We start from the raw sequence: 11,531 nt of genomic DNA, 5'->3' as shown, positions 1-11,531 counted from the left end.
AAATTAAACTCCTACTTACTAGGTGCACAACCGTGAGGAGGGGGCCATGAGGCGAACGGTTAGCTCTCTCATGTTCGGGAAAAATGGCTTCCTGCGGGGAGAGAGGCGTAGGAGGCAGCGTGCCAGAAGGTGATGGAAGATGGGGTGTTCCCCGGTCCTCTACATCCTACCAGATATCCCCGTTCTGCACGTTCTCAGTCTGTCCCGGTTCATGCTCTAATATTCACATGTGCTTTTTGGCCAATGTGTGCATTCAACTCACGTTATAATTAAGACGCCTGCCGATTTAAGCTCTGATTGGTTTCCAACGGCCTTAACTTGGCAGCTGTTAAGTAATAAAGAGGTTTTTTTTTCCCAACATGGTCACAGAAAGGCTCTAAGTTTTACTCTGACTTGAAGATGAAAATTTCAGGGGCGCCTGGGTGGCGCAGTCGGTTAAGCGTCCGACTTCAGCCAGGTCACGATCTCGCGGTCCGTGAGTTCGAGCCCCGTGTCAGGCTCTGGGCTGATGGCTCGGAGCCTGGAGCCTGCTTCCGATTCTGTGTCTCCCTCTCTCTCTGCCCCTCCCCCGTTCATGCTCTGTCTCTCTCTGTCTCAAAAATAAATAAACATTTAAAAAAAAAAAAAGAAAATTTCAGTATTTGGGTTCTTCCCCCTTCCTCCCCCGCCTTAATTTAAGTCGCTTGGCACCTTCAGAGGCATCCGTCCCACCCTCTGGGTCTGCCAGGCCTCCGCCTCTGTAGACTGGTGAATAACAGCATCTTCCTGCCACCCACCATCCACTGCTGGCCAGGCTCTGCTGTCACCAGTGGACGACGAATTGTTTCATCACGGGTCACCTGGGCTACCACCTTCCCACTCGGGAACGTGAGGTCTGAGCCTCACCCCCGTGGAAGTCTGACGCCTGCAACCTGCTCTCACTTCCACGTCAGTTAACCTTGGTTTATAAACAACCCCAGCTTCAGCTAAGAATGGCTGCGTGGGCGTGGTCTGGACAGCACCTGGAATGGAAGAAGGAAGGGCCACCCGAGCTCAGGAGGTCATGCAGCCTCTCTCTAGGCCACGGCCATTACAGGGTCGACACCTTATACCCATCTCTGTGTGTCTTCATTTGAGTTTTCAAATTCCAAGGGGCCTAGCTCTTGTCAGGCTAAGGTCAGTCGCCCTTGGATCAAACAAGTCAAGGGACCTGGGAGGGGCCTGGTGATGGTCACTGGTGGGAATCATCACGAGCCAGGCAGCCCCACGTCCCACCCCGCACTGTGTCTGGAGCAGGGTCACTCCCCATTGCCGACAGGGCACGTTCAAACCTGTGGCTTTAAGGTTCTTAATTCAGGTCTCAAAGTGTCCTTGCTTCCAGACCCTTCACTTCTAATCTTCCCAATTTCTCCATTCCACACCTACTGCTAGTCTCTGCTCCCCGAACATTCTCCCCCATCCCAAGGCTGCTCTGCATAGCCCCTTTCCACAGCTCTCCTTAGAGGTATAGCTTCCTGCCTTTAAGACCCGGCCTCCGGGGCGCCGGGGTGGCTCAGTCGGTTGAGCGTCCGACTCCGCTCAGGTCACAATCTCGCGGTCCGTGAGTTCGAGCCCCGCATCGGGCTCTGTGCTGACAGCTCGGAGCCTGGAGCCTGCTTCAGATTCTGTGTCTCCCTCTCTCTCTGGCCCTCCCCCCATTCATGCTCTGTCTCTCTCTGTCTCAAAAATAAATAAATGTTAAAAAAAAAAATTAAAAAAAAAAAAAAAAAGACCCAGCCCCCTGCCTCCTTCTCCAGGAAGTCTTCCCGGAATGCTTACGTAACATCCCATTTTTGTCTTTTTTTCGCCAGCTTCTTTTCCTGTGCTATATATCGTCTCCTTGTGTCACTCGGGGTCCCTATGGGAAATGACTGACACACTCAAATTGGGCACTTTGAGGCGAGTTTAATAAAGGGGCCAACCAAGGTGAGAGCAGGATGAAGGGGCACAGCAGCCCCCTGATGAGTAGCAGCTGGGTTTGTTAGCGGCCCTGAAGGGGTGAGGGGTGGGCGAAGCAGAGTAGAGAGGCCCACCGCAGTCGGGGTGCTCCCGGCCCCCGGTGCTGCCTCAGGAAGGGCTGGGGGAATCCACACTGACCCTACTCTCCCCCTTTCTTCCAACCTCCTCCAGGAGCTCCCTACGGGCTCCATCCCGAGAGCAAGAGAGAATCCTGGCGGCATCCGTGCAGGGCAGCTGTTCACGGGCAGGGCAGGGTGGAGAAGGGCAGGGAGCGGATCCGAGCGCGTTGGCCAGGATGTCCTAGATATACACTCTTTGATTAGATCAAGTGTCACCTTGTGGCCAGCAACCAAGGTTTGGTTTTACCTTTCCCTTCGCTGCCCCCCCCCCCCCCCCCCCCCCCCCCCCCCCCCGCCAACCCTCATAAAGACCAGGACAGTTGTAAGTCATCAGCAAGTGTGATCAGCTGGGGTTTGACAGATGAAAAGCCTCCCGACTGCGCAACACAGGATGGGCTCATTCGCACTTGCTCTGGGTCAGAGGAGTTCTCGTTCCGATTGCCAGGCTTCCGAGTCCGGATGGGGTCACACACACTGGCAGCCGGGGCGTCTGTATATTAGAAGGTCCCCCGCGGGCACTAACGAGTCTGTCTATTTCCACCACCCGCCCCCGACGCCCACCTCCCCACCCCAAGCAGCTGTATGTTGAATCAGGGTGTGCCTCACAAGGGCCCGGCCCACCCCCCCCCCCGATCTTGTTTTCCTCTGTTCTCCTTTATTCACGCGTGTTTTCAGTGCCCCCCCCTCCCCCATTGCTTTGGGCTTGGTTGGGCATGGGCCTCTGGAATAAGATTTGAATTTTGGTTTAGGAGGAGGTCGTGGAATTTCATAGGCCTTGAGCTATAACCAGTTTACCAAAATCCCACATCCCCGAACTAGGAATTGGCCCAGATGATAATAAATCCAACCTGTGTTTCCCGCCTTCCATTGCGCCTTCTTGGGCACGGCGTCGCACGATCCCTGGGGATAAAAATGGCATCCCCTCAAGTTTTGCAACACAGCTGGACCACACCGGATACAGGCAAGCTTGAGTGTCTTGCTGTGACCTCAAAACCTCACCTCCCAGTTACCACGTGGGCTGGCTGCCTGAGGGACCCCTGGGCCCTGGTGTGGGCGAGTGCCCTCTAGCGTCCACGTTTCACGTTGCAACTGTGACAGAAGCCGGTGCCCGCAGGTCAGGCATGAGCTTCCGCCTGTTGGGGTCCATTTTCCAGGACCTCAAACTAAGTCAGGAAAAATCTCGCCCCGTCTGAAAATGCAGAGGCTTCGCTCAGGGCCAAAAGTCTAGACCGCAGGAGGAAGCTCTTTTTCTGATGGCATAGGACAGTGGCCAGCAGACTAGCTTCCCCTTGGCCCATCAGAGCCTGTGCACAACGCCTCTTTGTCCAGGGCGACTCGTTATCGAGCTCCCAGGGGAGGCCAGTGGCGTCGTTCTCGCCAGGCTTGAGGTGAGAGACAAGCACCCACCTGCCATTTCCTTCCCGCCCAGGGCACATGGCACCCGCAGTTTTCTACAAAGGACCCCTTTTCAAATACCTCCCTATTTTCCTCAATGCACTCATGTCCCCAATATAGATGAGGCGGTCTCCAGAGTCAGAAAACCTGTTTTTCAAGTTCCTGTGGAAGTTCTGCTTATAGTCTACTTTGGAATACAGAATCTATGGGATTGACCACAGACTCATGGTCTGTGCTTATTGTTCATAAGCAAAAGAGCTCAGCTGCGTTCCAGTGAAACTTTATTTGTAGAGTGGGCCATGGGCCGTTTTCGGCTCGTGGGTCCGAATTCACAGATCCCTAGAAGAGATCAGCGGATGGAGAAAGATGACTGTAACTATACCGGGGATTTAAACTGGGCAGAAGTGGAAGAAAACCCGAATGAAGTTGTTGAAAGCCCACGGCTATGGAGGACAGGAACCGGGTTTGTTAAGAACTAGACTTTAGAATTTTCATTCTGGAATTTGAAGAAACCCTCAGAAACTCAAGCTGGGAACGGATCATCTTTATTATTTTTTTAAATTTTTTTATTTATTTTTGAGAGATAGAGAGACAGAGCATGAACTGGGGAGGGGCAGAGAGAGAGGGAGACACAGAATCCGAAGCGGGGTCCGGGCTCCGTGCTGTCAGCACAGAGCTCAATGTGGGGCTCGAACCCGTGAACCGTGAGATTGTGACCTGGGCTGAAGTCAGATGCTTAACCGACTGAGCCACCCAGGCACCCCAAGGATCATCTTTTTTAAACTAGCAGAGTGTGGGGCACCTGGGTGGTTCAGTCGGTTAAGCATCCCACTCTTGGTTTCGACTCAGGTCGAACTCAAGGTTTGTGAGTTTAAGCCCCGCATCGGGCACGATGCTGAAATTGAGGAGGCTGCCTGGGATTCTTTCTCTCTCTGCCCTTCCCCTGATCCTGCTTTCTCTCTGTCTCAAAATACACAAATAGACTTAATTACAGTTTTTTTTTTTAATTTTTTTTTTTCAACGTTTATTTATTTTTGGGACAGAGAAAGACAGAGCATGAACGGGGGAGGGGCAGAGAGAGAGGGAGACCCAGAATCGGAAACAGGCTCCAGGCTCTGAGCCATCAGCCCAGAGCCCGACGCGGGGCTCGAACTCACGGACCGCGAGATCGTGACCTGGCTGAAGTCGGACGCTTAACCGACTGTGCCACCCAGGCGCCCCATACAAATAGACTTAAAAAAAAAAAACAAAAACTAGCAGACTGTGATGCTCAACGGAGAGAAGGAGGAGCAAGGAGTCAAAGCTGAGGCCTGTTCAAGGCCACCTGCCACTGTCTGGGCGACTCCTAGGCTTGCCACAGCGGGCTCTCTGTAGTGCCCTTTTGTGCCTTTGTGCCTTCTGACACATTGACCCACCTGCCTGGACACCACTCTCACGTCCACCCTTGGCTTCACCAGAAAGTTGTTCACAAACATGTTCAAATATGCGGCCGATGCGTTATCCCTGAAGCCTTAACTGAGTGTGCCCGGCTGGCTTCCAACATCCAGCATCTACATCGTGTTGCCTGGGAGCTCTCCCCCCAGCTGGAAAAAAGCATCTGCCAGAGCCAGTCAGGCCGGAAGTGCTGGGGAATTAACATCCCCTGGGAGCAGCCATCAGCCAGTGACTGACAGGGCAGAATATAAATACCCTGACTCCCCCCTCCAGCGGGATAGCTGAGTAGGAGTTACGCTGTGGCCACGGGTCTTCCAGTGGTTTGGCGCTCCAGTCACCCCCCCCCCCCCGGCAGAAGGTACTTCAAAATGAACCCTCTGCTAGCACCCCTTCCTGTCTTCCTTCCCCGCTCCCCACCGGAGTTCCCAGCACTTTCCAAATAAACTCTTTGCTCTCAAATCATCGCTCAGGAACTGCTCTTGGGGGAACCCCACCGAAGCAGAAGGTGACTTTCCGTGCGCACCTGGCTTCACGTCACCCTTCCGCTTTCTGTTACAGGAGAAATACCCACCATGTTCCATTATCACCATTGGATTCAGATGGGTGTCTTCCACTGAACAGTGAGTGAGTTTCCTAGAAGTGGGTCCTATTCGTCTTTACAGCCCCTGGTATTTTCCCTGATCTGTCACACAGTGTTGAAGATGAGTGTTAGCTGGCTCCCAGAAGCTTGATGTGTAGGTGGAATAGATACAAAGAGACAAGGTGGCAGGGGTGAAAAATTCAGGGACGCCTGGTTGTCTCAGTTGATTAAGCATCCAACTTCGGCTCAGGTCACGATCTCATGGTTTGTGGGTTCGAGCCCCACGTCAGTCTCTCTGCTGTCGGCATGGAGCCTGCTTCGGGTCCTCTGTACCCCTCTCTCTCTGTCCTCCCCTTCCCTCTCAGTCTCTCTGTGTCTCTCAAAAGTAAATAAACCTTAACAAATTAAAAATTCAGTATTTCAAAGACTGGTGGCCCTATTGGGCAACGCAGGTTGAGAACATTTCTATCGCCGTAGTTAGTTCTGGTGGACAGTGTTGGGGCTGGGGGGCCAAACGGAGCATGCTGGGCCCATGATTTGGTTATGTGCGGTCCCGTGTAGGTCACAGGGCTCCTAAAAGCTCTCAGGGGTCTGGGGATATGAACCAACACCTATATTCCGCACCTGTGCTTACCTAAGGACAGATGTCACTTCCCAATGTGAGAGGAAACCCTGTGATGTGTAGTTAAGTCTTCACATGATTGCTCTTTATGGTACATTCTGGCTGAACCACAAAAGAGATCAAAGGTACTTCAAAGTTCCCAATGCCCTCGTGGCTGGTGGAATGGATACCACATCTGAAGAGCAGCCTAGCTTTTCTTCTTCTTCTTCTTCTTCTTCTTCTTCTTCTTCTTTTTCTTCTTCTTCTTCTTCTTCTTCTTCTTCTTCTTCTTTTTCTTCTTCTTCTTTTTCTTCTTCTTCTTCTTCTTCTTCTTCTTCTTCTTAATATATAATTCTAAAGGTTTGTGTCTATCTTTCATTGGTAATGTGGTTCCACAGTCCACAAGCCAAAAGGCACAAGCGGTTTTGGAGGAAAGTCACGCTTGTGTTCTGCACTCACATTTCTTCCCAAAGACACCCAAGGCTACCCCTGCTTCCTTTCCCATCCTTTAAGAGATGGGCAGCCCACCCGAGCCCAGCAAATAATCCGCATGTGTCTTTCTTTCTTTCTTTCTTTCTTTCTTTCTTTCTTTCTCTCTTTCTTTCTTTCTCTTTCCTTTTTGACATATGGTACATTCTGTTTGGTCTTTGCTTTCTTCTTTTCAATCAGTCTTCTATTGCTCCCGGTGCTTTGACTCCTCTGTCATGGTGCCTCTTGGCCAAATTCCTCTCTGGGTTCTTCTGGCCCCTCTCTTAGTAGCCATTGATCTCGCTTTGCCTCACACGTACCCTTGTCTTCTAACCCACGTCCCTGCGTGATTCTGGGGTCTTTACTCCATCCTGTATCACTGGATTTATCTTCCTAACGCACCACGAGGATCGCTCTTCTCCCCTTTGTCTTCCCAGAAAAGCCCAAGATGCTTTGCCTGAAATCCATGGCCCATCGCAACCTTCCCACCCCGCCCTACAGTCCACGTGAGTTTGTGCCCTCCCCTCTCACCTTTGTACTGGGCATTCTGTTGGCTCCGGCTGTCTCCCCCATGTCCCTTCCCTTTCCAAATCCTGTCCTTTTTTCAAAGACCTGCTCAAAAGCCGCTTCCTCCGTGAAGTCTTTGTGCCTCAGATTCCAGCTAGAAATGGTCTCTCCCTCCCTGGCCCAGGCAGAGGCCTGAGTGTGTTCCTCTTCGTTCTGGAGTCATCTGTCTCTGTCTCACACCCCCAACCAGATGGGAGAGTTCACAGGTCAGGGATTGTTTGTCTCACACCCTTTTTTCGTCCTTCACTTAACCGAGAGCAATGTTAGCGCGTCCTGTCCGCCTCACCTTAAGCACAGTTGCCGGACGAACGGTGAGCTTGGTGTTGAAGAGGACAGTGTCTGCACATTGCAGGGCTCTGAGAAGTTTCTACCAGCAGGGCCTTTATTCTCTACCCTGAACATATCAAATCACAATTCTTCTGTTGAGTCGCTCATGGGAAATTTGGTCATTCAGTGTAAACAGGAAATCCATTCACTATTAAGAATACTCAGGGCAGGAGTGGAGGGGCGCCTGGCTGGCTCAGTCGGTAGAATGCGCGACTGGATCTCAGGGTTGTGAGTGCAAATCCCGTGTTAGGTGTGGAGATTACTTAAAAATAAAATCTTAAAAAAAAATAAAAAGAAGGAAGAAGGCTATCTGGGTGACTCAGTGGGTTACATTTCTGACTCTTGGTTTTGGCTCAAGCCATGATCTCATGGTTCGTGAGTTTGAGCCCCGCGTCGGGCTCTGTGCTGACAGTGAGGAGCCTGCGTCGGAGTTTCTCTCTCTCTCTTAAAATAAATAAATAAACTTCAAAAAAAAAAAAAAAGAATACTCGGAACAAAGGTGACGTGCCATTATGCTGCTGGAGAGTACATATACAGAAGCTAAAAAAAGAAGGAAAAGCCTTTTCATCAAGCAAGGAGAGAGCTAGGCACATTAAAAGTATTGTGACTGATTTATTGTATTTTGTGAAATACGTTTCATTTATGCAACAGCTGGCTAAAGTTAAGGTTTAAACTATAAAACGATTTACCTGCTCATAGCTGCATATAGTGACTAGCTAACACTTGGGTACATTACACTGGATATAACTCTTCCGAGAACGGAGCAAACTTCTGTGTGGACGGCAAGTGAACTGACTAACTAGTGACCCCCGTTAACGCCCGGGGCACACGGGTCTGCTGACCCCATTGTGTATACGCTTTAATGTCTTTACAAGTTTCGGCATCGAGCTAGAAGTTCAAAGGGCTGGCGCTAAGGTCAACGCGATGGACTTAATGTGTTTCCTTCATCTGCCCGGCTCATCCGCTTTAGGTAATTTTCCGCATCTGGCCTAAAAGACAAAAGAGAGCTCCTGTTCCCCCGTTGATGGGGAGACAGAGCTGGCCCGGTCTGATTTCTCGCTGGGAAGGAACGGGATGTATTTGCCCAGGTTGGTGGCCACGTGCCTGCGGAAGAAGTGGCTGAGGTGCTCCCGGAACCTCTCCCCGACGAAGGCGTAGATGACGGGGTTAACGCAGCAGTGCGTGTAGGCGATCACCTCTGTCACCTGCATGGCCACATCGAGCCATTTGCTCTGCTCACAACTGACCTCAAAGAAGATCGTTTGGAAAGCAGAGAGAAGGAGGACCAGGTTGTAGGGGGTCCAGAACATGAAAAAGACCACCATGATGACAAAAATGAGCCGGATGGCCTTGTACTTGGTTTTATTGGGGCATCTCAGCAGTGTCCTAATAATTCCCGCGTAGCAGACGGCCATGATGACCAGAGGCAGGGCCAGACTGAGGATGTTCATGCTCAGAGCATGGAAACGCTTCCAGTTATCCTCTTGGCCTCCTGGATAAAGAGGCAAACAGATGTACTGTTCAGCATCATTTTGGGACTGATGGAAGATAAATTCAGGGAGGGCTGCTATCCCTGCCAGGCCCCAGGTGAGGACGCTCATGATGATACCGAAAGCGACGGTCCGGGTCCGCAGGGCGAACACGGCGTGGACGATGGCCAGGTACCGGTCTATGGTCAGCAGGATGATGAAGAAAATCTCGCTGTACAAGCCCATGTAGTAAAGCCCGGAGAGGAGCTTACACATGAAGTGGCCGAACACCCACTCGTTCCACCTGCTGTAGTGAATCCAGAACAGCAGCGTGAACAGGAAGAGCAAGTCAGAAATGGCCAAATTGAGCAGGAAGATGTTGGTCATGATCCGGAGCCTCCTGTATTTTGTGAGGATCACCACCACCATCGCGTTGCCCAGCAGACCAACCACGAACACCAGGGAGTACAGCGGGGGCAAGAGGCGGGACCCCAGCTCCTTGACGTTGATTTTTTCACATGGCAGCGAGAACTCATAGTCGAACAGTGTGGTCCTGACAGACGCATCCGCTGTCACCGGCTCAGTTCCGGCCATCAAAGCCTCCATTGTCCCTATGATAGAAAGACAACGACGACGACGACAAACAAAAACAAAAACAAAAAACAACCCCACAATTAGGTACGGTCACCCTTGGCGAGCCTCGCCCATTGATTTATCCATTTACCCACAAAACCACATATGATTAAACAACCTAGATACAACCTAGATACTTAAATGATCTTTAGCGCGTGTTTAGAAGTATGTCCGGGATGCTGTGCGGGGAGGCGTCAGGCATGAAAGATGTGAAGTTTTGAAAGTCAGCGCGATTCACCAAGGGAAAAGAAACAGAAAGGTGGTGGATGGGGTGAAGAAAGAAGGCGTTCATTTCTGCAAGTGTTTGAAGAAACACAAAACAGGAAAAAGCAGGCTGGAGAGTGATAATAATAATATTATACTGATTATTGTCGCCATATCTTTTCAGGCATTTTGAATTCTATGTTTTACAGTTTATATACGACTTTTGAAATCATCTCGCCTGTTTCAAAACCAAATGGTTGCAATCATAGCGATTGTTATCAGTACAAAGAACTACCCCTCTCTGTGGCTCCTTAACAATGCGCCGTTCATCAGAGCTGATGGGGAAACTCTCGAAGCAGTTTAGTAATTTACCCCAAATCCTCTAACAAGTAAATATAAAAGTTCAGGCTAGATTTTCAGTTTCATTGTCCAGTTTTCTCCTCACTAGATTCAAAAACAAAAAATCACTAAGTTTAACTTTTGGGGCACCCGGGTGACTCAGTTGGCTGGGCGTCCGACTCTGACTTAGGTCACGATCTCGCGGTCCATGAGTTCGAGCCCGTGTCGGGCTCTGTGCTGACAGCTCAGAGCCTGGAGCCTGCTTCGGGTTCTGTGTCTCCTCTCTCTGCCCCTCCCCTGCTTATGCTCTGTCTCTCAATAATATATAAGTGTCAAAAAAGTTTTTCTAATAAAAAATAAAATAAAATAAATACACATTAAAAAAACTGTTTAACTTTGAAAGACCTCACCATTCTAGTTGTTACCAACTATTATAGCCATTACAGTTATAAGCAATAAACAAAGGCTGCTTCCCTTTTCCTGCTTCTCATAATGCTGAGATAATCCAGTCATATGCCAACAGCAGACCCCCTAGAGTCCCTGCTTCATAAAGTCCCTGCCGAGTAGGAGGGTTAGGCTAACGGAATTTCTTAGCAGATTTGATGTTTTTTAAACAAGGATCCCTAAAGCCAGTGCCTGCTTTTAAGATCACAGACTTCACTGGAGAAGAAGGAAAGACAGATGAGGAAGGAGTTCCTGTTCATCTCTGCCCTGTCTCCTTGGAAGAAGTCCTACTGACTTTCTCCTTTCTCTGAGGAAGGGACAAGTATAAGGATGTGACCATAGGTCAGTGGCATTTCTCAAGGTAAATCTCAGGAGTGCAATAATTAGAGCCAATGGCGAGGCACTGTCTTTGCTTCTTAATAACATAATGGGACCCCAAAGGTCAGCGCCTGTCAAGGTCCTGGGTAGTCAAAGCGAGATTGGACACGGGCAGGAGGCATCCCTGGCCGTTCCTGCCACCAGCTGTAGGACTTGGGGGCGAGAGCTGAACTTCGAGCCTCATTTACTCATCCCGCACGTAAGAATCATGATACCACTTGAAGTTATGTTCAGGATCAAGTAAGATCAAAAAAGCTGTAAAATTCGTAGAAGCAGAACCAAAAGGAAGGCAATGAGAAGATGTTTCGTATCAATGTAGGAAGAAATAGGGTCTCTTAGAACTTAATCTATTTTCATGGCTCTGTCCTAGGGCAGCACACTGATAAGTAACACACTCAGGCTTTTAGGTGGAAAACGGCACTGAAAAATAGCTGATTGTATGATCTTTTCGGCATTCTTACCCCTAATGGCACAATCCACAGCCTCTGAGGGAAAAAAATACCCATTATTTTGTCCATCACGCATTTATAATCACAGAGAGCATGCCTGTAAACTTTAATGCCGAAAGCAAAAAATAAACAGAGTCACTTGCTCCC

At 50.0% G+C, this 11,531-nt stretch overlaps 1 protein-coding gene across 16 annotated transcripts in view; it reads right to left on the bottom strand.

The window, feature by feature from the left end:
• Positions 1 to 2,403: 2,403 nt before the first annotated feature.
• The window catches only part of LOC124523162 (C-C chemokine receptor type 3-like), a 36,351-nt gene continuing 27,223 nt past the window's right edge, over positions 2,404 to 11,531 (bottom strand). For 15 of the 16 annotated variants that reach the window (XM_047094976.1, XM_047094977.1, XM_047094985.1 and 12 more), the window contains one exon: positions 8,061 to 9,548. In XM_047094976.1, coding sequence (XP_046950932.1) covers positions 8,458 to 9,548 — 1,091 coding nt within the window. In that variant the 3' untranslated portion in view covers positions 8,061 to 8,457. Of the gene's footprint in view, positions 2,587 to 2,944; positions 2,997 to 8,060; positions 9,549 to 11,531 lie in introns of those variants that run through there. The other variant, XR_006964936.1, reaches the window with a different exon arrangement.

Source organism: Lynx rufus, unplaced genomic scaffold (assembly GCF_022079265.1).
Source record: "Lynx rufus isolate CCGP_SWC_20201006 ecotype Redwood Valley unplaced genomic scaffold, mLynRuf1.p SCAF_4, whole genome shotgun sequence".
NCBI classification, from domain to species: domain Eukaryota; kingdom Metazoa; phylum Chordata; class Mammalia; order Carnivora; family Felidae; genus Lynx; species Lynx rufus.
The sequence above is the reverse complement of the archived record's forward strand: the minus strand, read 5'-3'. Positions and strand labels throughout refer to the sequence as shown.